A 22,775-nucleotide genomic window follows, 5' to 3' on the forward strand; every position below is an offset into this window, starting at 1 on the left:
TTAAGTGTATTATAGGCTGATGATCATTCTCTAAATTAGCTGATCTAACACTTTCATCCAACATCTCCCTTCCAACAAAATACGCTCTGGTGATGCCTTCAAGGCTCACAATACTCTGTTAAACATTTGAGAATTCTATTGACATGACTAAGTTTAGAGTATTGTTCTGATTTTACGTAAGATGAACAGACCCTCCACACTCGTATGATATTGTCCACTTTGAGCATAAGCTCTAGTGCCTTTGTTTCGTGAAACTTTTATCCAACAAACTTGGATTTGTCGGCAAACATTAAATTAATTTGTTGTTGCTATAAAACTATTATTTATCTATTTATTATAAAAAAAAATATATTTTTAATAAACAGAACGTTCGTAGCGCTGGATTCGGCCCAATGTTGGAACGGCCCAAAGAAAACATGATTGGAGTCAACGTGTTGGTTGACCTAAAGGAAAAGCTAAATCCGTAAACACTGGATTATGCACGTCCAGTTGTATAGTTGGAATATGGATAAGAAGGTGACCTAACACAAAACCCACTAGAAATGGGACAAATGGGTCCCACCATGTGAGTCACACCAGCCACATATACATACATATACACATATATATATATATATATATATTTCCCAAAATAAAACCGGTTTTTAGATATTTTAGTAAATTTGAAAAAAAATCCGGTAGATTCGAGTGGGGAGAGGGGCGTTAATTTTGCCGAGTATATAGCACTAATATTCCTGTTTTTTTAATTTTGATATTTTCCCACGTGGCACCACCTGGGTCGTTCATTTTCTTTAAGAAAAAAAGTTACTGCATGTGGGTCCCACATTTTTGGCGGCCAATTTTGACCTCATTTTAAAAACGGATAATATTAGTGTTCATATCTCTCTTTCTGTACAGTATAAAGACAACTTTCTTCGCAACAGAATAAAAACAAATTGTGCAATAAATAGTCACGCGCTCTATTATTATATTCTCCTCCTCCTCCTCCTCCTCCTCCTTCTCCTTGATTCTCTTTAACACTGTCCAAATAAAACCCTAGATTTCTACTTTTTGTGTTCTAATGGCGGATTTGGAGAATCAGGATAGGGGGCTTGGGAATGTTGTTGTTGGAGAAGAGGAGGAGAAGCTTCTCGAGGGGGTTACGTTAGTGGATTTCGATATGTTGTGTTCTACGGTGGCTATGCAGACGCAGGGTAAATGGGCGAAGTTGGAGACTACTCGAGATGCTTCTATGGAACCCGATTTGGGGGGAGTTTTTAGGATGTGGGAAGGTGAACTACTCGATTGCTTCGATGACCGTCGTATCGCTATCGAATCCACATGGTTAGACTTGTTAATCCACTTTTTCTTCTCTACTTTCAGCTTTTTCAGGGATTTTGTTTTCTCTCTCTCTCTCTCTCTCTCTCTCTCTCTGTTGTTCATTGAGAAATTTGTCGATCGAGCGAGGGATTTTTTTCCTCTTAGGGCGAGGAGATTGGTTGCTTGGAAAAGAAATAGAAAAAAGGTTTTGACCATGATATTATCTGTTATTAGTTGGAATATGTCTTTCAGGCCTCAGCTTGTGATTCTAAAAAAGTTAAATCAATAGTTTCTGTGCACAATTTTTCCTCGTGGTCTCCGTGTACCTGTGGTTGGTTGTCATTATCCAACAGGGGATGTGGATCTTGCCCTGCTTAAGTTCGAACCTGTAATTATGATTGATAATTGTCTATGAATGGAATATTTACGATATGTACGACTTTTTTTCTACATCGAAGTAATTGGTTTTCACCCCAAGTATTCTAATAGCTTGTATTAATGATGCAGCTGGCCGTGTCACAGATTTGGGAAGAACATGGGAAGGGCTGGTTTTGGCTCTTGTTTTCTTCAGGTAAACTTTTTCTTGGCTTCTTGAAGCAAACAATTTCCGGGTAGCAAACATTCTCGAAGGAGAGGGGAAGAACTTAGAGTACAGATTACACTTGTCTTTGCTCATCAAATTTTCGTAATGGATGGTATACAATTTGCCATAATTTTGAAACCATTTGCAGGGAACGGTTTATTTATCTCTTGCTCTCGGTGCCCTGTGCAACTTCATTGCCTTTTTGGTCACAAAACGCCATTACTTTTTATATCCAGCCATTGCTTTCACCATTTCAGCAGTTACATATTTGGGGTTCTTCCGAACCCAGATGAGGAGGAAATTCAATATAAGGGTGAGACTTCTTTTTCTATCAGCCCTTTTGCTGTTATCTGTTTCTTATTTCTACTTGATAATTAATGGATTCGTAACACATTCTATTTCAAGCATGCTGAAATTGTACTCTAAATTTGTCTTTTGCCTTTCCTGATCAAGTTGTTTGTTTCCCCCTTTTTTTTTTATCATCAAAGTTACTATTATTATTATATTTTTTAGGGTAAGAAACCTTACTTTTATTGAGAGTAAAGAAAGTAAATACAAGGGCACAAAATAAAATCTCCAACAAAACACTAAGGGAGTCTGACTCTTAACTATGAATGAAGATTCCAATGTAAAAGAACTAGACTAAGCTCATAACTGAAGAAAAGACCCAACGACCGACGTCCACAGGGAGGCGTTAAGTCTAGCCACCTCCCAAACTTACTAACCCGATCTCTCCACCTCATAAAAAAATGTATTATTCCTCTCAATTCAAATACTCCTCAAATATGCAAAGAAGCTAGCATGCTACGACCTTAATCCTTAGAATGGAGATGCAATAGAACCTCCTCCATGTGAGCCGTACCATCTCTATTCTAGACCAAATAGTACCGAACACTGCCAACCAACAGCTCCAAAGGAGGTGAGCTAACTTGCAAACTCAAAACCATTGATCCAGGTCCTCCTTATGCCTCATACAGAGAGTGCACCATTGAGAGAAGCATAGGAAGATTGCCTTTGAATGCAATCCACGATAATGACTCTCCCATGTAAAATCTGCCACGGAAACACCTTAACTTTTTTAGAATTTTAACTTTCTAGAGAAGAAAAATCAAAGGCAACAATGAATGGAGAAGGAGAGGAAAAAATATGCAAAAGAAGAATCGAGGGACCAAATCCTAACGCCCCTTCTCTTGGAGTAGCATGCTGGTCTTGAAGAAGAGAAAAAATTCAAAGTTATAGTTGGTTTTGTTGGCGAATGGGTGTCTAATCATTGAGCTATGCTCGAATTGATAAAAAAAGAGAAAAAAAAAAAAAAAAAAAAAAAAAGACTTCAAGTCAAAATAATTCCATTGTCTTCTTTTTTATTATTAGATTGGGTAAATGAGTTGATAGTCATAAGTAGCAAACGGAAATCCACGAAAATTCTAACGACTATTAGTATGTTTGGGATTAGTTTTTTTGTATCTTAGAACGTGTAATTGTGTGTAGGGAGAGACTAGTATGAGAAATATTACTAATAGTGTGGAGGGAGACTCCTACGACACAGTTTATTGATAATGTGCACGGGGAGACTAATAACATATAGTGTGTGTGAAAAAAGAGATTAATGAGAGAGTTCATATATGGATAACATGAGCAAGCTTGTAGTGGTTACGAATTAAATTTTCTGCGGGCGTTTTCTTAGTACTTATGTGTAGATTAATATTAATTTTATGATTTAGGGAGGAGATAATTCCTTGGATGATTGCATCTACCACCTGATCTGCCCCTGCTGCGCCTTATCTCAGGTCTGTCTATCAGTTTTTGCACATCAAAACCTTATATTCGTAGGTCATCACTGAAATACTTGTAAATGTGGAGCAGGAATCACGAACGCTGGAAATGAATAATGTCCAAGATGGCACATGGCACGGTCGAGGTGACACAATATGTATAGGTAGTTATGGTGAAGCCAGCCGAGTTGTGGAGCTAAATCCACCTGATCCTGTGTCAACCAAATCTTCTGAAGCCTGTGGCATTTTAAAGGATGTGGCTAATCATGATCACTCTTGAGTCTATGTGTGCATGTAGCAAGACGTCGGTTGCTCTGCCTAGGACATGCTTTCGGGATTCTTCGTCTGATTCATTGCCGAAGGTACACGGCACACTGCCTTGTTTCAGCAACTTTGCCCTCAAGGGATGAGGGTTCAGAAATTTGAGGTGCTACTGTTGCTGCTTTACTTTTGGTGTGTTGCCCTCCAGAACTGGTTGGGCTGCGGTTGGTGCAATGGGGTGTGGTTTGTGAACCTCGATATTAGAGGTTGGGGGGTTGAAAATGACTCCTCTCTTTTTTTTTTTTCCTTCTTTTCTTTTCTTGTGTAAACACACATGATAGTGTTCAGATCGATACAAGAACTCTTCTAAATTGTATATACCATACCAAAATTTTATGTATGGAGTGGTGTGAGTTAATAATCTTGAGTTACGATTTTTTTTTTTTTTTTTCACTATTGTAAGATAATTGTTCAGGAAATTGTTATCTTTAATTAGGAAGATTTGTCATAGTTGCTTGGATCCGTTCCGTTGTACTATAAATACTTATGAGATGTATGTGTTTTCACAGTAATAAGTATACGTGCTTAAGTTCTTATATTCAAAAGTCATCTCCCCTTAAATTGTTTTTTCACTTTCGTTATTTGTTTCCACCTATTTTGATGGTGGATCATTTCCAACAAATGTTGGCTGTTTAGATAATTTCTTCCTTGTAATTTGCATTTTTTAACATAGTAATACAAATGGAATATGGATTTAAAAGATGAGATAATTCAATAAAATCAAAACATTCTATGTAATGACATTATGAGATCTCACTTTGGTTGGATATGGAAACGAAATATTATGGGTAAACCTTTCCTTAGTAGAAGCGTTTCAACAAAGAGGACAATGTCTGCTAGTAATGAGCTTGGGCCATTACAAATAGTATTAGAGCTAGACATCGGCTAGTGTGTTAGCGAGGAGGCTGAACCACGAGGTGGGTGGATTGTATGCAGCAAGGACGATGGCCCTAAAGGGGAGTGGACTAGGGAGTTCCACGTCAATTGGAGAGGGAAACGAGTGCGCAAGGACACTGGACCCCAAAGGGTTGGATCGTAGACCCGTTTTAAAAACTTTGAGGGAAAGTCTAAATAAGATAATATAATATTGGTGGACTTGGGCCCCGAATGGGGGAAGACATTGGGCCCGGATAGATTGTAGACCTATTTTAAAATTCTAGAAGAAAAGTCCAAAGAGATAATATCAGTAGCCTTGAGCCGTTAGAGAAACGAACCAGTCCATAGAAATAATTCGTTTTATTTTATAAAAGTACATACTGTATTTGCAGCTTTAATACACCAATTTTAGAGTCTGGTCACGCCGTTGAACCATCAAAAACCCATAATCAACCACTAATTAAATCCCAAATTTTTAATTTGTTGTAAAAATTACAAATCTAATTAACTGATCTTTTCGACCGTCTGCTGCTATTGCTATAGCTATACTCGGCTACCGGTCCTTGTTTCCGATCCGCTTCCTCGAAATTCTTCGCCCATCAAAGGTGCCATCATAGCCCCCGCATACGGCGGAGCCCTCGCTGTATTTTGGACTCCATAATACATCTGTTGGCTAACTCCGTCTGCAGCGATCCTCGCCGCCTCCGCCTGTGGATCGTAACCACTCACTGGACCCATTCCTCCTCCATACACTTGCCCCCCCATTGTAACTGGGTGATGATACGCTAATGGCACCTGACCCCCACCCACCGGAGGGAACTGTTGAACGTACGGAGACGGAGGCTGGGTCGGAATATGCTGGACAGGAACATTACCAGGCGGAATCTGACCTGGAAGAAGGTAGACGACCGGTTGATGACCCGGGTAATTTGTACCCGGGAAATAATGCATCATCGGGTTATTCGGAAACCCGGCCGGTTGAGAGAACGGCATCGCCGGCGGTTCACAATTCTCCGGCGTTTTATCCTCCGCCTCTGCCCTCGGTGACGGCGTATCGGGCCGAGTTTTAACCGGTGCAAGACTGGGCATCGAAGTCACACAAGTCGCCGACGGCACGAAAGGGGAGGGCGATTCAGGATTCGAAGCCGAAACATTCTCAGACGGATTGATATTAAATCGACTCTTCAATTTAGGTTCTCGTGATTGAGTCGAAGCATCTTCCTGATTGTCGAGACCGAACAAATAGTCCGGTACTTCAGAGACGATTGAAGAAACCTCCGACCGACCACGCTCGAGCTCCGGCACTGGAGCGCCGCCATTGAGAGCGTCAAGAAACCAGTGATCCCGATTTGTGGAGCCGCCGAGGAGAGAATTAATACTACTGGCTCTGGAATCTTCCCCTCTTGGAAATAGAAACAATCGCAGCCTATCCGATTTTGGATCATGATTCTGTACAAGCCGATCATACTCATCCATCATATTCTCCACATCTTCATCCGTCGACACTGAAATCAAGGCGTCGAGATCTTCATTCGGAAGCTGGTACTTTATGTTCATGTTAATTGTCCCTAAACAAACAAATTCAATTCGCTTTTCGAATCAAGACTTCCAAATCCCAAATTGAATGAAAAAAACAGAGAATCGAAATTAAACTTGCCGGTGATCTTAGCGAGTTTGGCGAGGAAATAGGAGAAAGTAGTGGAACGTTGAACGGCGACAATGCGAGTCTCACCGCCAACGTATCGGAGCTGATTATCATGCGGCCGGGGTAAGATATTGCCACCGAAACTGCACATGAATCGAACTCGAGCATGTGGATCGCGAAAGTGGTGGTCGAATCTCGGCGACGATGCACCTGAGTCGGTGGCGTTGGAGTCAAGTTCCGACAGATGAATCGACGCCATTTTCAAGCTTGAAGAAGAACCAGAACTGCAATCCTAGAACAGTTCTGAATCAATTAAGAGAAATAAAAAATAAATAATTAAATTACCAAAACTACGAAGGGAATTGCTCGAACGCTGGACGTTGAACTCAATCGAGAATGAAGGAGGAGGCGGACGCTGCTGGACTATTATTTCCACATAGCCTTTAATTTATTTCTTCTTCACCGTCCTGGGTTCGAGTGGAGCCCACGCCCCCTCTCGACTAATTGTAATCTGTGACCTGGTGGACTATCCACCAATGGCTATGCTACTGGGCCCTTCGCCGCCCAACCAATCATCATTTAGAAATTCAAGGGACGTCCTCTGGTCCCACCATGACCTGGCACTCGGCCCCACCATCCACGTGTTTCGCACTCATTCCACATCACTTGATCAACCTCTCGTGTGAGTGCCCGCACCTGAACTCTTTCTGCTATGAACTACACACGTGTGAATTAATCTCCTGAAACCATTCGTCATGTCGTTTCCTTACCTTTTTTCAATATTAATTAATATACATTTTCAAGTCCAAAAGTCAATTCTACCCTCATCATTAGTTCCCCCTAATAATTCACTCTACTCCTTCACATTAAGTGGATAATAACGCAAAACAATAATTAATTATTAATGATTATTTAAAATAGCGACACCGTGGACGGGAATCTGTGTGGCAGTGGTCAGCGATGATTGTTCCCAAAAAAAAAATTACTACGGGTAAGAATATAAATAGAAATAGAATTAGATTCCAACGTATATTTTCATTTTCATTCATATTTATAACCTTTAAATATGATATAATCTAGTCAGCTAATACCTACCAATAATAAAAATATAAACTAATTAAATATTTATAATAAAATAAAATATACTATAAATCAAATCATAAAGAAAAAAAAATATTAAGATATAATATCTAAGATATATTTCATAAATAATATCCAAATATTATATCTCAACCGTCGCTCTCAAGTTAGAGAATGTATGTTAATCACATCCAACTTGTCTTTACGAGTGTAGGTCAATAACACCCAAGTTGTCCTTGAGAAGAGAGTGTAGATCAATAACACTTTTGTCTTCCCATTCGTGAAAATAAAGTGTAGGTCAATAACACTACATGAGGAGAGAGTGTAGGTCAATAACACTTTTGTCTTCCCGATAGTGAAAATATCCGTTAAGTTAAGTCTAAACAAGTATTTGCTGATGATCCGGACACATTTGTTTGGTTTCTAGACTTTCAAAAAATTATTAAATTTACAAGAAAGATACAAAACTAAAAAATACGTCTTTAATTGGTCTGTATTTTTAGACTTTCAAAAAATTATTGAATTTACAAGAAAGATATCAAACCAAAAAATAGAACGCCTTTCATTCATTTGCATTTTTAGACTTCTTAGGAAATTATTGAATTTCCTAAAAAGATGCAAAAATTTAGACCACTTTTGATGTATCTCAGAACTTGAAGAACTGCTTCTTGATCTATGCATAAATGATTGGTGATTTGTTCCATTTAATTTGATTGAAACAAGTGAATATCCTCATTGATCAGAGTGATGAATATAATAAGTGTTAAATACACATCCTAAGTTTTGAAGTTGGATAACAACATCAAGATCGGTGCTCTTGATCACTTGAGAGGTTGTGAAATAAAATACGAACATTTTGAATATGCTACCTTTGAGCTTGGTAAGAAATTTGAAGATATTTATAACGTATTCTTGATATTCGATGATCGAGAACAGTTTGCCAACCACAGTTCTCGATTTAGTAGAGGTCTAGTAGAATGATTGAGATTCGGAAGCAATCGCGATGACTTGAAAGCTGTTGAAAGCAGGAAGTAGTGGTTGTTGTGATACTCGATTGGACTTATCACAATGAATGATTGATAAGTGTAAAGGCTTCACTGATTGAGTTAGGGTTTGTATTGGACTTATCACGATGGGTGGCGGTAAAGGCTTCACTGATCGAGTTAGGGTTTGACATCACGGTTTGACTTTGATACCAAATCCTAACTCAAGAAGAAATTTTGATATTCAAAAATATCAAAATCAATATTCTCATATCATGTAAGAATGAGAAATAAAAGTAGAATTGGAATCGAAGATATATTCTTATTAATATTTATGGATACAATCTAATGATTAGTACGAGAAATATTAAAATATAAATCAAATTAGAAAAAAAGAATATTAAGATATAATATCTAAGATAGAACTTCATTTGTTTTGGATTTCAAAGCTCACACGTTCACGAATCATATTATTAAGCTCCTTCAATTTACGGCGCGATTTCTTGTTCTTCTGTCCATTTGCACATGTCAAAATCAGTCGCTTAAATCTTCGCTACTTTTCATACTCTGCAAACGCATTAATCTATTGATTTCCGGGTACTCTTTTCCACTCTGTTCAAATCCTATTCTTCACGTTCTTCATCCTTGCATTCAGACTACGGGATTTGGATTCTTTCGCCAGCAAAGCTGTGTGTCGCCTCTCCAGGTTTCTCACTCTGTTCACTAAATTATCATTTATTTCCCACGTTTGTTAATATTTAATCCCGCTTTGATTACAATTTGTTAGTTATTTTATTCATACGGCGTTCATTGTGGAATCTCTCTCGTCTGTTTACTTTCTTTGAGTTTTGCAATAAAACCCCAGATTTTCTTAAGAATGTAGAAACTCACGAAATTAAAAGTTCTTGGTCTAATTTATGATAAACGGGGTTGTTTTCAATCTTGAGAAGACTATTTCCAGGTATGGAAATCACCAATCCTCTCCATAAATTTTCTGCTAAAGTTTCGTGCATTTTGTGCTGGATTCTCTCTGCACAGCTCATCTTTCCTGTTGTCCAACCTGTGTATTCAATGCTGTTTCTTCACTGCTCGCTCTCCTGATTCTGAGGATACTTTGCATATAAGAACATCAATCCCATTGTCCACTGAGTTATCAACATTCTTTTCTTCAGTTATTTTTTAAAGACTTTTCTTTGTTGTTTAGGTATAGGGATCTATCATGACTGGTTCTACTGAAGAATCTGGGGCTCCAGCGAGGACTGGGGTTTGTTCTTATCCCTTTGTTCCTCATGTTTATGTGTAATTAGTAGAGCCAAATTTTTGCTTGATTTTTATTTGAATTTTCTGTGCAGGGGAAGTTTACAGCTCTGGCAGTTTGCTGGGTTCTCGGCTTTGGTTCCCTCGTTTGTTGGAACAGTATGCTAACTATTGGAGATTACTATTATCTATTGTTTCCGGTAATCATAATCAACCTTATGACTCTGATTTGTGTATTTTAAACACTGATTCTTTCATTTGTTGTGTTGTTGGTTTTAGTCAATCGATTAGTTTCCTTTTAGCTTTATAGAGTAGAAGATTTCCAAACTTGTGGGAAGATCTGAGACTTTCATGTTTTTCAAAATTTTGATTCGTGTTATCTCAAGTTACTTCAGTTGAAGAATTATAATCCTTACATTTTTTGAAAATTTGAAGGATTATCATCCTTCAAGAGTACTCACTCTCGTGTATCAACCATTTGCATTTGGAACCATTGCAATTCTGGCATATAATGAAGCAAAAATCGATACCCGATGGAGGAACATTCGTGGATACACTCTCTTCTTCATAAGTTCTGTGTTGCTTATAGTTGTAAGTAATAGCCGCTGCTTTCTAAATTGAAATGGACACATAATTTCATATGAGTTAAAGTTGCCTCTGAACTTTTTGCAATAGTTGGATTTGGTCTCCTCTGGAAGAGGAGGGATTGGACCATATATTGCTCTGTGTATCATCGTCGGTTCTTTCGGTGTTGCCGATGCCTTCGTGCAAGGTGGGATGGTTGGAGATCTCGCTTTGATGTGTCCTGAATTCATCCAGGTCCTTTTTCAGTCTCTTAGTTCTTATTGGGCGAGGGGCATAAAGTTTGGATTTTACAAGTTGTTCTTTTGTCACGGCAGTCTTTCATGGCTGGATTGGCTGCCTCAGGAGCTCTAACTTCAGGGTTGAGATTGATCACAAAAGCTGCATTTGAGAACGTCCATGATGGTCTTCGTAAAGGGACGAGTATGTCAATTCTATTCAACCACTCAACATTCAGCTTATAAACTGTGTAGCCCAGTACTTGGCTATCAGTTCCTTTAAACATGTGCAGTTCAAACTATAACTTCGTGCTTCTTTAATGTTTTATGCAGTTCTATTTCTAGCGATATCTGCTGCTTTCGAGTTCCTTTGTGTTATTCTCTATGCGTCAGTCTTTCCCAAAATCCCACTAGTGAAGTTCTACCGTAAAAAGGCAGCCTCTGAAGGATCGAAAACCGTGTCAGCTGACCTTGCCGCTGCAGGCATCCAGCTTCAACTAAACCAAGTGTGACATCCTTCGCTATGTTTTTTCAATTATAATACCAAAAGAAAATCCTGATTCTTATTAATAGCTATTTTTAATCTTCACAGGGAAACAAAACTGAAGTACTTACCAAAAAGCAACTTCTTCAACAGAACATGGATTATCTTTTGGGCGTGTCACTGATATACGTTCTCACATTGTCAATCTTTCCTGGCTTCTTGTATGAAAATACTGGAGAACACCAATTGGGTTCATGGTAGATACTCACTCTTGACACAATTAGATATATAATCCTTGAAGAACAACACCATATTTAGTGTCTTGTGCTGCTGATATGTCAGGTATCCACTTGTTTTGATAGCAATGTACAATGTGTGGGATCTGATTGGCAGATACTCACCTCTCATCAAATTTCTGAAGTTGGAGTCGAGGAAGGGCCTCTTGATCTCAATTCTGAGTCGTTTTCTACTAATCCCAGCGTTTTACTTCACAGCAAAGTATGGTGATCAAGGGTGGATGATCATGCTCACTTCCTTCTTGGGATTGACCAATGGCCATCTTACAGTTTGTGTTTTTACTGCAGCACCTAAAGGCTACAAGGTCAGTTGCATAGCAAATAACTTAAACAATATCCTTTCATTTTGCTGTGAATCTGATATATATTTGTGTGGCTTTTTGAAGGCACCTGAGCAGAATGCGTTGGGGAATATGCTTGTCATGTTCCTTTTAGGAGGCATTTTTGCAGGAGTTTCCCTTGGTTGGTTGTGGATCATTGGAAATGGCAGCTTTTAAAGCATTAGTTAAACTTCATTTGATGAACAAAGTGGAGATATCTGTTTATGAATATGTTTGCAGGATGAATAGCTAGCTTTAACACCCACTGTTTTTTTCATTTCGATTTTAAGAAATAGGATTATATTTGTTTCTTGGTTTTTCCCCGCTTATTCTAATTGTAATTATATCAGCTGGATTTTAAACCTTCTAATTGTCAAGTGACATGTTACCGCATACTCCCAAGTTGAACGTTAATATGGCTTTAGTGTAATAGTTCAAGTCTGTCCACCGCTAATAGATATTGTTCGCTTTGATTTTTTACGTATCGTCGTTAGTCTCACGGTTTTAAGACGTGTCTAGGAGAAATTTTTACATCATTATAAGGAATATTTCGTTCCTCTCTCCAACCGACGTGAGATCTCACAATCTATAATATATCCCCTTGTGGTCCAGCGTCCTCTCTGGCACACCGCCCAGTGCCCGACTTTGATACCATTTGTAAAAGCAGCGTCCTCCCTAACACACCGCCTAGTGTCTAGCTTTGATATCATTTGTAAAAGTAGCGTTCTCCCTAACACACCGCCTAATGTCTAGTTTTGATACCATTTGTAAAAGCAGCATTCTCCCTAACATACCGCCCAGTGTCTAGTTTTGATACCATTTGTAAAAGCAGCATCCTCTCTAACACACCGTCCAATGTCTAGTTTTGATATCATTTGTAAAAGGGCCTGAAAACCTTCCTAGTCAATGCTAAAAAAAAAAACAAAAAATTAAAACAGTGAGTGGGCTGGATAATGTGCCCAAGTCCTTCCATGGGCCTATTGGGCTTTGGTTGTCCCCATCCTCAAATCGGTATGATATCTCATATCAGTCTGCACATTTTGTTTTTGTTTTTTTTTTTTAAAAAGTATATCAGTCTGAACTCACTGCTACAAGCATGTGCCTACGAACGTCATTCTCACACATTTGCTCATTTTTCTTTGCATCTAAACTCAAAATCAACCAATTTTAAAACCTCGAATTCACCGAAAATACAATACAGATTCTAAAATGTTCATATCCCATTTCAACATATTCAACAAATGGGTCTTTTTCTTTATGATTCAAATGAGTGATCATATTATCTTGGCACAGTGTGACAGAAGCCATATAAACACATATTCCTCACTCTTTATAACCTCTGCATATCATAAACAGAGTCACATTTTGAGCTATTTTCAGCACCAAAATCCTGCCTTTATTATGTTAATGACACAAAAAAGAAGGCAAAAATCTGCAATTTGAGACACAGCACAAGATGCCTGTTCTGTTCTTATTTCCCACATTAACATCTGACATCTAAACATATGCACAGAAAAATTTGTTTCAAGAAACAGGAAATTCATGTTTTTTTTTTTTTTTATAAAAAAAGTTGGGTTTACCTCTGAATTAATCAATGTTTATGAGATGATAAGCATCATTGCACAATTGAAAATTGTAATTAGTTTCAGGAATTTGATCTTAATCTGTTACCAATAAGGATTTGGGGTTTCCTGATTATTACGAATGTGCCACTTCCTTCCTTTTGGGACTCCCTCTGTTTTGTTTCCCCTAATAAATGATCATTATATTTTGACGCCCTCCTCCCTCCTCCCTCCTCCCTCCTCCCTCCCCCTTTTCGTTTCTACTGCATTTTTTTCTGCTCCAGAGATTGGCTTTTTTGGGTGTTTAACTTTCTGGGTTTTCTTCATCTGATTGTTTTCTCTGAGAAAATTTGTGTGTTTTTTTATTTGGGAGGGCTAATGGAAGAAGAAGAAGAGGGACTTCCTGACCATCTGCGGTGCAAGAGGACTGATGGGAAGCAATGGCGTTGCAAACGAAGAGTGATGGAGAATCTGAAGCTCTGTGAAATTCACTATCTCCAAGGCCGTCATCGTCAATACAAGGAGAAAGTTCCTGATTCTCTCAAACTTCAAAGGACGAACAGGAAATCGATTGAAGCAGATTCGAATGTTGAAAACGTCGTAATTAGGGCGCCGAAAGCGGCAGCACTGGCGAAACTAATGAAGAAGAAGAAGAAGAAATTAGCGGGGGCTTCAGCCGCATTGGATGGGATTATGAATAGAATGAAGATGAAGAAAGGGAGTATGCAGGTGGAGTTGATACGGATGGTGCTGCGGAGGGAAGTGGAGAAGAGAAGAAAGAAGAAGGTTGTGGAGAAGACCAGGAAGTGTATGAAGAACTTCGGTAACGAAATTGAGTTGGAGAAGAACAGTGATAAGGAAATGATGAGACAATTGCCCAATGGACTCATGGCTATTTCTCCTTCTCCATCTCCTCTCCAATCTGGCAATGAAGCTTCTTCCAGCGGAATCAAGTCTGGGGCAGAATCAAGGCCGATTCAGCAACGGCGATTTCGGTCCAAGAATGTCAATATTCTTCCAGTGGGCGACTTGCAGGTAAACATATTCGTTTCTGTTCCACTGATGTGGTTCGATTGGAGATTCAATTTGTTGATTTCAATGGTTTCTTCTATTTAGTTTTCAGCATTTTTCTTTCCCTTAGGTTCTACCATATGGGCGTAATGTGGGGAATTTGAGAAAATGTAGGAGGAAGAAGTGCCATGGATGTCAGAAAAGTACTTCTTGGAGTTTAACTCAGTGTTCAAGTTGTCAAAAAACCTTCTTCTGCGTGGACTGTATCAGAGAGCGGTAAGTGTTGGGTGTTTTTGTTCAACTCGGGCCTTTCCATTGATGATTATGAACTTTTAATCAGATGTTGATTGGCTTAGTTCACAACTCCAGGGCCTTAATCCGGAGTTGGCATGATTGAAGTATAAGAATGTATAAGGATTTGTTAAGGGTAGTCAATTTGCTTAGATAAGTTGATATAAACGTCGGCACGTATTTCCTTATCAACCCGATTGCTCCTCCCCTCGCTCGAGCCAATAGCTTGTATATGCCGTAGTTATGATATATTAAACTTGTTGATTAGCAATAAGCAACTTTCTTGGGGAAAACTTGTACAAATTTCAGATTATAGAGCATTGTCAGTACTTTGAAAGAATTAAATGAAACGAAAAACATCCTTATGTTTCACATTATGATCATAACTTTTCACCTTTACCATTTGTTAAGATGAGATTATCCTTTACCTCAAAGTTTATGATGATGCAGGTACTTCGATACACCGGAAGAAGTTAAAAGGGCCTGCCCTGTTTGCCGTGGGATTTGCAACTGTAAGGACTGCTCAGTGTATCAATCTTTGCACACAGAATGTAAGGTCTGATATGAAAGGCTTATTTGTGTCTACCCATGGTTCTTGCAAAGTTGAATATTGATGCTCATCAGCTAAATCAGTTTCAGGATTTTTCGGGAGATGGCGTTGGAAAAATTTTACGTTTCCATTATTTGATTTGTGTTCTTCTCCCTATACTCAAACAAATAAACATAGAGAAGCACGCTGAGCTTGAAACAGAGGCCATGGTAAAAGGTAGCATTAGATTCAACAACTATTGGTCATATATTGATTAATTCTGATTTCAATCAAATGTGTTATTTGTATGCAATTTCCTTTTCTGAGTTTCATGCGTGTAATAGGGATAGAACTTTCCGAAGTTGATATCAAGCAGGAGGAATTTGGCAGTCTTGAACATTGTTGGTATGCTGCTTCATATGCTGGAACAAATAGTACCTGCCATACTTCTTTTTGATATTTAATTTCCTTGACTTCTCATGATTGGTTTCACAATTGATGTACAGCAGTAACTGCAAAACTGTTATTGCGGATCTCTTCAGAAGTTGCCCAAGTTGTTCCTATAATCTCTGCTTAAGTTGCTGCCGTAATCACGAGGATTCGAATGGAGTATATAACATGTCTGTTCCGAAGTATCGTAATGGAAAGAAAACCTGTCTGTCTGATAAAAAGAAACTTTTGAGAAACAAGAAGTTAAATCCTAGTCTGTGGCTTCCTTCTTCCAAATCATTGCATAAAGGGAGAGTTCATAATAGTGTTAGACATTTTTCTTGTCCGTCAAAAGAATGTGGCAGTTGCATTGACAGCCTTCTTGAGTTGAGATGCATTTTCCCGTTAAGTTGGACTAAGGAACTTGAAGTGAGTGCAGAAGAAATAGTATGCAGCTATGATTTTCCAGAGTCTGTCGATGCGTCATCAAACTGTACTTTGTGCTTTAGTGAGGATCATAAGGTTGATGGAACTGAAGAGTTCCAGAAAGTAGCTGTCCGAGAGGATTCAAATGATAACTATTTGTATTATCCCAGCCTTCATGATATCCGTCTTGATGACCTCGAGCACTTTCAGAGGCACTGGGTTAAGGGTCATCCAGTAATTGTACGTAATGTACTGGAGAATTCAGATCTGACTTGGGATCCAGTAGTTATGTTTTGCACTTACCTTGAGAGAACCATTTCGAGATACGAAAATAGCACGAGTCTCCCTGAAGCTACCAATAACTTGGATTGGTGTGAGGTCAGCATTATCTCTAGGAAACTTTGTCGATTCAATATAATCGTTCGCCTCTTTGTATTTGGATTTCTGTTTGTTGGGTTTGAATGATTCTATCTTGCTTGGAAGTTCCTCCGTTTGTGACCATTGAATTCTTCGTGCAGGTAGAAATTGGCATTAGGCAGTATTTTATGGGTTCTCTAAAGGGGCAGACACACACAAACACTTGTAACAACATGCTAAAATTAAAAGGTTGGCTTTCTTCCCATTTGTTTCAAGAGCAGTTTCCAGCTCATTATGCTGAAATAATGCGAATTCTACCACTTCAAGAATACATGAACCCCATGTCTGGTCTTCTGAATCTAGCTGCGAAGTTGCCACAGGAAACTGCAAAGCCTGACATGGGTCCATCTGTCTATATTGCCTATGGATGTTCTGAAGATCATGTTTTGACTGACTCTGTCTCCCGATTATGTTATGACTCGTACGACGTGGTATGCTTATTCGTTATCGATCATTAATTTGAGTGATGATTTTCATTAAATTTTTAGATGGGCTGTTAATTCAATATTTTTATGGCAGATTAACATTTTGGTCCACAGTACAGACGTCCCAGTTTCAACAGAACAACTTACAAAAGTTGTAAACTTGCTTCAAAGGCAAAGGGCTCTAAGGGAGTCCTCCAATACCTCTACTAATCAGTCAAGTGTGGAGGAAGTAGAATCTTGTAAGCCTGGAGAAGAAACACCCTTCAGTAAGAGGTTTGCAAAAGTACCCTGTTTTTCTGTATCCACTGATCAAGTGTATGCTCATAGTATTAAACGCCCTAGTATGAGCTCTGACGGTACATGTGATTCGGATCATGAACCATTAATGCTTCGGTGCAAATCTTCCCAAATTAATGAGACAACTGGAGATCAAAAGAAGTTTAGGGATCAGACAAAATCATCTCTTGTTGCTGGAAACAATTCTTCAAAGTCGTGTCATGCCCAATGGGATGTCTTTCGGAGGCAAGATGTTCCAAGGCTATCAGAGTACCTTCGCAGGCATTCTGATGAGCTCGTTCATAAGCATGTAAGCCCTGAACATATAGTGTCCCGTATTAGCATGTGCCGATCCAATCGACTAATCACTCACTGCATCTCGTGCAGGTTGTGCATCCAATTCTCGACCAGAATTTTTTTCTCGATGCAACCCACAAATTGAGGCTGAAGGAGGAGTTTCGTACGTATTGTTTTATATTCCTCACTACTTCCTTTGTGTTAGATACTGATGGAGTAATTATTTCTTATGCCATTAGAAATTGAACCATGGACTTTTGAACAAAATGTTGGAGAAGCTGTCATTATTCCTGCTGGATGTCCATACCAGATACAGAATCGACAGGTCTAAAGAACAATGCAATCTCTTTACAAATTTCTATTCTATTCTTGTTTCTTGAGAAATAGCTCAGTGTTTGAATTATTCTGATGTTGTTCTTGTCATTGATTTGTTTCTTGAAAAAAGAAGAATTACCCTCTTCTAATACATTATATAATCTTGTCTTTGAACTGCAGTCTTGCGTTCACGTAGTATTAGATTTCATCTCACCTGAAAGCGTTGGCGAAAGTATCCAGTTGATCGACGAGGTTCGACTGCTACCAGAAAACCACATAGCAAAAGTGAAGACATTAGAGGTTAAAATCTTGACTATCCTAATTAGAAATGCATACATTAATCACTAGATAACAGCATGGTTAAAGTCATCTTTGTTCTCAACGTAGGTAAAAAAGAGGGCCCTCGCTACTATAGATGCAGCAATAAAAAGAGTTCGGGAGCTTACAAATGCACTGCAAGTACCCCATTGATCGTGTAAGGTTCTTTTTTTCTATCCCTTTATTTTTCTGGTTCAGCATTCTTTATCTACCATTGTCGGTGGCTAATATGCATCGAATTGGTTGATTTGATGCTCAATTTGACACACTTATAGAATATCTTTGGCATCTGTTGTCCAAATCTCTGTGGAGTTCAAGATGAAACCATACTGCACCTCCCTCACTTAAGCTAAATTTGTAGTTTCAAAGTTCTTTTACGAAATAATCTCAAAATAGATGGAGGATCAACTAATCTAGGCCGGTTTGAAATGAGTAGAGTACTTAAAAATGCTTTGTTGCACTTAAAACTTCATTCCAAATAGCCTTAAGAGTTCTATAACAATGCCAAAGAAACTTTTGCAATATGCACCGAGGGTTGTGGCGCCAACTTTCATCTTATTTGATGTTTTTCACCTCTCCTGTGATTACATTGGAGTTCTTCTCTTTGTTGAAATTTGGATTTAAAGATCAAAGTTTGGTTCAGAGATTAATATGGGCAGGCTCTTCTCTTTCATTGGCCTTCAAGTTGCTTCAGATTGAAGCATTTTGGATTACAATGCCTGCCTGATTCATGTTTTGGTGAGCTGAGTGTCACGGTCATGCTCGTCCAGGGCGTGTTGCCCATGGTCGCATGCCCATGACAAGCCAAACCCTTGTCATGTCTTTTCATTCTAGTGTTTTTACTTTTGTAGTTCTAGGGCGTATGACGCCTCAAAAATATCATGTCTAGGCCTGCCAGACATGAAATGCCTCAGAATGTACTACAGGGAGATATGACTAGTTGCCAACTTCTCCCTACCCAAGGTTATATATGCTAAGCCGTTGTTATCTCTCTCTTGCTTGCTTATATAACGTCTCTTTCAAAAATCTCTCTCTCTCTCCTCGTTTTCTAAAACCTTCTTTTAAAACCCTCCTCGTTTTCTAAAACCTTCTTTTAAAACCGAGGCTAGAGGCTCGATCATACGTCGCTTGGCCGTAGGCGACGCAAGAACAAATTGGCTTAGCTCACTTGTCGTTAGAAAGTGAGTGCCGCACAATCGCTAGTCCGCTGCCTTCAAAAGTGCGATTGTGTCATTGAGCTCATAGATAATTTTGTTTTCATTAATCCTAGATTAGGAACTAAATGTAGACCTCGACCCACAAATTAAAGTCTATTCGTATTTTTTAAGAAAAGGCCATGAAAGTTGATCAACATCTAAAGTTTCATTTTAAGGTAAAAGAATAAAGATTTTAGCTTTATATATAGTTCAACGATAAGTGAGGTAGGGATGTATACCGGTTAGGTTTAGGAATTTTTTTGTACTAACCTGAAATTTTGGGTTTGTTGGGTTGGTGACCTGAGTAACATGAATAGAGTTCACAACTCAATCAAGACATTGATGTAGTTCAAGCTGAGACATTGATGTAGTTCAAGCTGATGTAGGTGAGGAGGCCTAGGTAGTTTGTTTCTTTCGAGATTTTGATTATGTGCGAGATCTACAAGACTTCCTAGGCCTCTGTACCTGCACGGGTTGGATCTATAGTCCTTTGAACTTCTTATAATTCTTGAAGAGACAGTGGTGGTGTGTAGAAGTTTGAGAGTGCCTAGTACATTGACAAATGTGAGAGCATCTAAAAGGCTTCCCAAATTGATCCCGTATACCATTAAATTTTTTTTTTTTGTAAGATTCATAACCACTAGTTACAGAACAAATTTTAAAATGATATAGAATGATCTAGAGTTAGTATTGGTAGCAACTATGATCATATTATCATTGATTACTCTCATTCATGTGTATTTCGATTCATTCATGTATCTCTTATCTATTTGGGCATCACATTATCACAACTTCTACCTTGACGACTCTTCCTTTAGAATCCATTGATTTTCATTGTGGTCCTGGTGCAACTATTAGGGTGTTCATGTGACCCAAGAATCCGACAAACTCGGATTACCCAACCCAAACTATAAGGGTTTAGGTTGAGTTAGATTTTTTTTTTTTGGGTTGAATTTTTGGAAAACTGAGCATTCGAGTCCACAGGTTAACATTTGTTTGGTCAAGTTGACCCGACTAACTCAACAATACACATCACATTTTTTTAGTTTTTAACGTAAGATGGATGAAAATCTTCTCCTCGTGCAGTTTGATGGGGGAAGAATTATGTCCTCAGGATAAAAACTGCAATGTGAGAAAAATTTATTTCGAAAGAGAGGCCCTACTGCAACAATCCCCGCTCTTCCTTGCTTCTACATGCCTGTCTTTGGCTCGTAATGAGCGAACGTACTGTGTTCGTTACATTTCCCAGCATCAAATATCTGCAAGAATCAAAGTTAGTTTAGCACCAAGGTACTATGACAGCGGGAAATGTTGTGTTCAAGTAACTCATGTTAACATTCTTCAAAAAGACAGTAGGTAATTCATGGTTTCACAAGAAAACAGTCACAAATTAGCTACGCAGCGTGCTTTGCTTGAGCACTTGCACATTCTTCCCTTCCAAACATCAACAATAAATTATTCTAACACCTCCGGTACGCTGTATGAGCAGAGTCTGGACGGACATAAATCCAAATACATGCTAAAATTTGCGAGATTCATAAGCTCGCGCCAAAACCAGTGTTTCACCATAGAAAATCGGAAGCCTAAAAATTCAAAGAGAACCGAATAGATTCAACACAAAAAAGGCTCTAACACGACACAATACCAGAGAAGAAAACTATGTGCATCAAAACACGAAGACACTATACTATATAAGATCAAAAGGCTCAAAACCTCGACATGGTGATCGGAAACTTGATGAGGAATGGATCCGGAAATCATGCGCAGGCGGAGAAAGATTCGTACCGGCATTTTGTTTTGAAGAATTCACCCTTGGGCACTCTCCTTGAGCTTGAGCATCACCGAACTGAGATTCGAATTTTTAGGATTTTTTCACCCAAGCGATGCAAGAGGTAGAGGAAGAAATAGCAATGGGCCATAACTGAAAATTGGGCCGAAGTTATTTGGGCCAGTTATTAAGGCCCAACTTACCCTCATTCTCAAGGGCTTTACCCGACTTAGCTCAAGCTGGAAGAGAAGAGAGTTTAAAATATATAAATTTGAACAAAAAGTTTAGAGAAAAAAAGAATTAAAATTTTCAATACTAAAACTAAATAAAATTTAGTAAGAGTTTATATAAACTTTAGATCGATGTAGAAGCACGACGACTATATTGTTGAGAGCCAACATGATGGGAAAAGATGCGACGTTGAGTTTAGAAAACCTTAGCTCAATGTAAAGTCATGAGGCTCGACCCTAAAGTAAAAGCAAGTCGTCTCGAGTTACGAGTGATTTGAAGTACACTTACGATTGATTTTGTATGACCGAGTGAAGCTTAGTTGCATATAAAGTGAAATTCAGTTAAGGACATAAAAGAATTTAGTCATCGGGTCAGATTGTAATAGTCAAAGTTCACTGCTAACAAATATTATTTGTGAGATTGACGACGATACATAGCAGACCAAAGTGGACAGTATCATTCCTTATAAGGGTGTGAAAACATCTCTGTAATAAACACGTTTTAAGACGGTGAGATTAACGACAATACGTTACAAACTAAAGCCGACAATATCTACAAGCGGTAGACCTAAACTGTTACACAAATAAATGTAATGAATATTGGGCAAGAATTTTCGTTGATGCACCATAATTGAATCTTATATCATAACGCTGCATGGTTGAAAGAGTATCAACTGTGACATCTCGTGTGACATCTCGTGTACGTTTGCAATCATTAGATGGGTGTGTTTCAATTTGAGAAAACATTATTTGGAAATTTAGAAATTAAAAAAAAAAGGTTAAAGATTAGATAATGGTGCCCACACGATGACAAATGCAAATTCTAAAAGAAAAAGCTTTTGACTTTTGAAAAGCATGATGAATAATTGATCATTTGGTAATCAATATGGAATTGACACACAAATCAAACAAATTGTACACTCAAAAACATTATTTGACTAAAATAGTGAACATTAATAGCCATTTTCAACAATAAAGTCAAATCAAATTAATGTAGACAGTATCATACCCGTATAAATGTGAGATCCCACATTGATAAGAGAAGAGAACAAAGCATCTTTGTAGTAGACTCATTTTAAAATTGTGAAGTTGACGGCGATACATAACAAGTCAAAGCGTACAATATATACTAACGGTGGGTTTAAGCTTCCACTATTACAAATGGTATTAGAGCTAGATATTGAGGATTGTTGGGAGTGACTCCCACATTAGTTTATTTGGGGAATGATCGTGGGTTTATTAGTAAAGAAATACATCTCTATTGGTACGATGCCTTTTAGGGAAGCCCAAAGCAAAGCCATGAACACTTATACTCAAAGTGGACAATATCATACCATTGTGAAGAGTCGTGATTCCTAACACTAGACACCGAACAGTGTACCAATGAATAACATTTGAATTGTAACGTTGAGGCTCACAAACATATTAAAACCTTAAAACCGAAAGCACTCGAGTGGGAATGCATTGACCCATATGTGCAAATAGGTTAAATTCTCATAACGAGGTGGTCAAAAGGGGAAAAGGGGGAGCTGAGTTGAGAAAATGAGCAACTTTTATGTTATAAACACA

At 38.4% G+C, this 22,775-nt stretch overlaps 4 protein-coding genes and 1 long non-coding RNA gene across 10 annotated transcripts; 3 read left to right on the forward strand and 2 right to left on the reverse strand.

The window, feature by feature from the left end:
* Positions 1–935: 935 nt before the first annotated feature.
* Positions 936–4,354, forward strand: LOC111804053 (cell number regulator 5). Its single transcript, XM_023688725.2, has 5 exons — positions 936–1,323; positions 1,807–1,870; positions 2,031–2,195; positions 3,604–3,669; positions 3,746–4,354. The coding sequence occupies exons 1-5, from the start codon at positions 1,061–1,063 to the stop codon at positions 3,932–3,934; spliced, it is 747 nt and encodes a 248-aa protein (XP_023544493.2). The 5' UTR covers positions 936–1,060; the 3' UTR covers positions 3,935–4,354.
* An 842-nt stretch (positions 4,355–5,196) lies between these two features.
* On the reverse strand, positions 5,197–6,995 carry LOC111803066 (uncharacterized). The gene is made up of 3 exons (XM_023687325.2): positions 6,869–6,995; positions 6,509–6,780; positions 5,197–6,419 (listed from the first exon to the last, which is right to left on the reverse strand). Exons 2-3 carry the CDS (start codon positions 6,753–6,755, stop codon positions 5,395–5,397), a joined length of 1,272 nt encoding a protein of 423 aa, XP_023543093.2. The 5' UTR covers positions 6,756–6,780; positions 6,869–6,995; the 3' UTR covers positions 5,197–5,394.
* Positions 6,996–9,053: 2,058 nt separating this feature from the next.
* On the forward strand, positions 9,054–12,111 carry LOC111804137 (equilibrative nucleotide transporter 3). 2 transcript variants are annotated; one of them, XM_023688835.2, is made up of 10 exons: positions 9,054–9,265; positions 9,764–9,823; positions 9,912–10,016; positions 10,252–10,407; positions 10,492–10,635; positions 10,716–10,821; positions 10,950–11,122; positions 11,209–11,357; positions 11,443–11,701; positions 11,783–12,111. In XM_023688835.2, exons 2-10 carry the CDS (start codon positions 9,779–9,781, stop codon positions 11,891–11,893), a joined length of 1,248 nt encoding a protein of 415 aa, XP_023544603.1. In that variant the 5' UTR covers positions 9,054–9,265; positions 9,764–9,778; the 3' UTR covers positions 11,894–12,111. The 2 variants fall into 2 exon arrangements, with proteins under 2 accessions (XP_023544603.1, XP_086983551.1); XM_087127425.1 differs by lacking the exon at positions 9,054–9,265 and adding an exon at positions 9,345–9,520.
* A 1,382-nt stretch (positions 12,112–13,493) lies between these two features.
* Positions 13,494–20,434, forward strand: B160 (protein). 5 transcript variants are annotated; one of them, XM_023688843.2, is made up of 13 exons: positions 13,494–14,313; positions 14,420–14,565; positions 15,031–15,136; positions 15,214–15,346; positions 15,454–15,514; positions 15,616–16,342; positions 16,483–16,812; positions 16,901–17,392; positions 17,470–17,542; positions 17,619–17,704; positions 17,875–17,994; positions 18,082–18,169; positions 20,295–20,434. In XM_023688843.2, exons 1-12 carry the CDS (start codon positions 13,657–13,659, stop codon positions 18,163–18,165), a joined length of 3,015 nt encoding a protein of 1,004 aa, XP_023544611.2. In that variant the 5' UTR covers positions 13,494–13,656; the 3' UTR covers positions 18,166–18,169; positions 20,295–20,434. The 5 variants fall into 5 exon arrangements, with proteins under 5 accessions (XP_023544611.2, XP_023544612.2, XP_023544609.2 ...); XM_023688844.2 differs by lacking the exon at positions 20,295–20,434 and having other exon boundaries at positions 15,619–16,342; positions 18,082–18,424; XM_023688841.2 differs by lacking the exon at positions 20,295–20,434 and having other exon boundaries at positions 13,495–14,313; positions 18,082–18,424.
* LOC111804143 (uncharacterized) lies at positions 20,008–21,102 on the reverse strand. Its single transcript, XR_002816467.2, has 2 exons — positions 20,922–21,102; positions 20,008–20,467 (listed from the first exon to the last, which is right to left on the reverse strand). It is a non-coding gene; the product is annotated as an uncharacterized LOC111804143 (long non-coding RNA).
* Positions 21,103–22,775: the final 1,673 nt, after the last annotated feature.

This window comes from Cucurbita pepo, chromosome 10, assembly GCF_057944985.1.
Source record: "Cucurbita pepo subsp. pepo isolate OVF chromosome 10, ASM5794498v1, whole genome shotgun sequence".
Taxonomy (NCBI): Eukaryota; Viridiplantae; Streptophyta; class Magnoliopsida; order Cucurbitales; family Cucurbitaceae; genus Cucurbita; species Cucurbita pepo.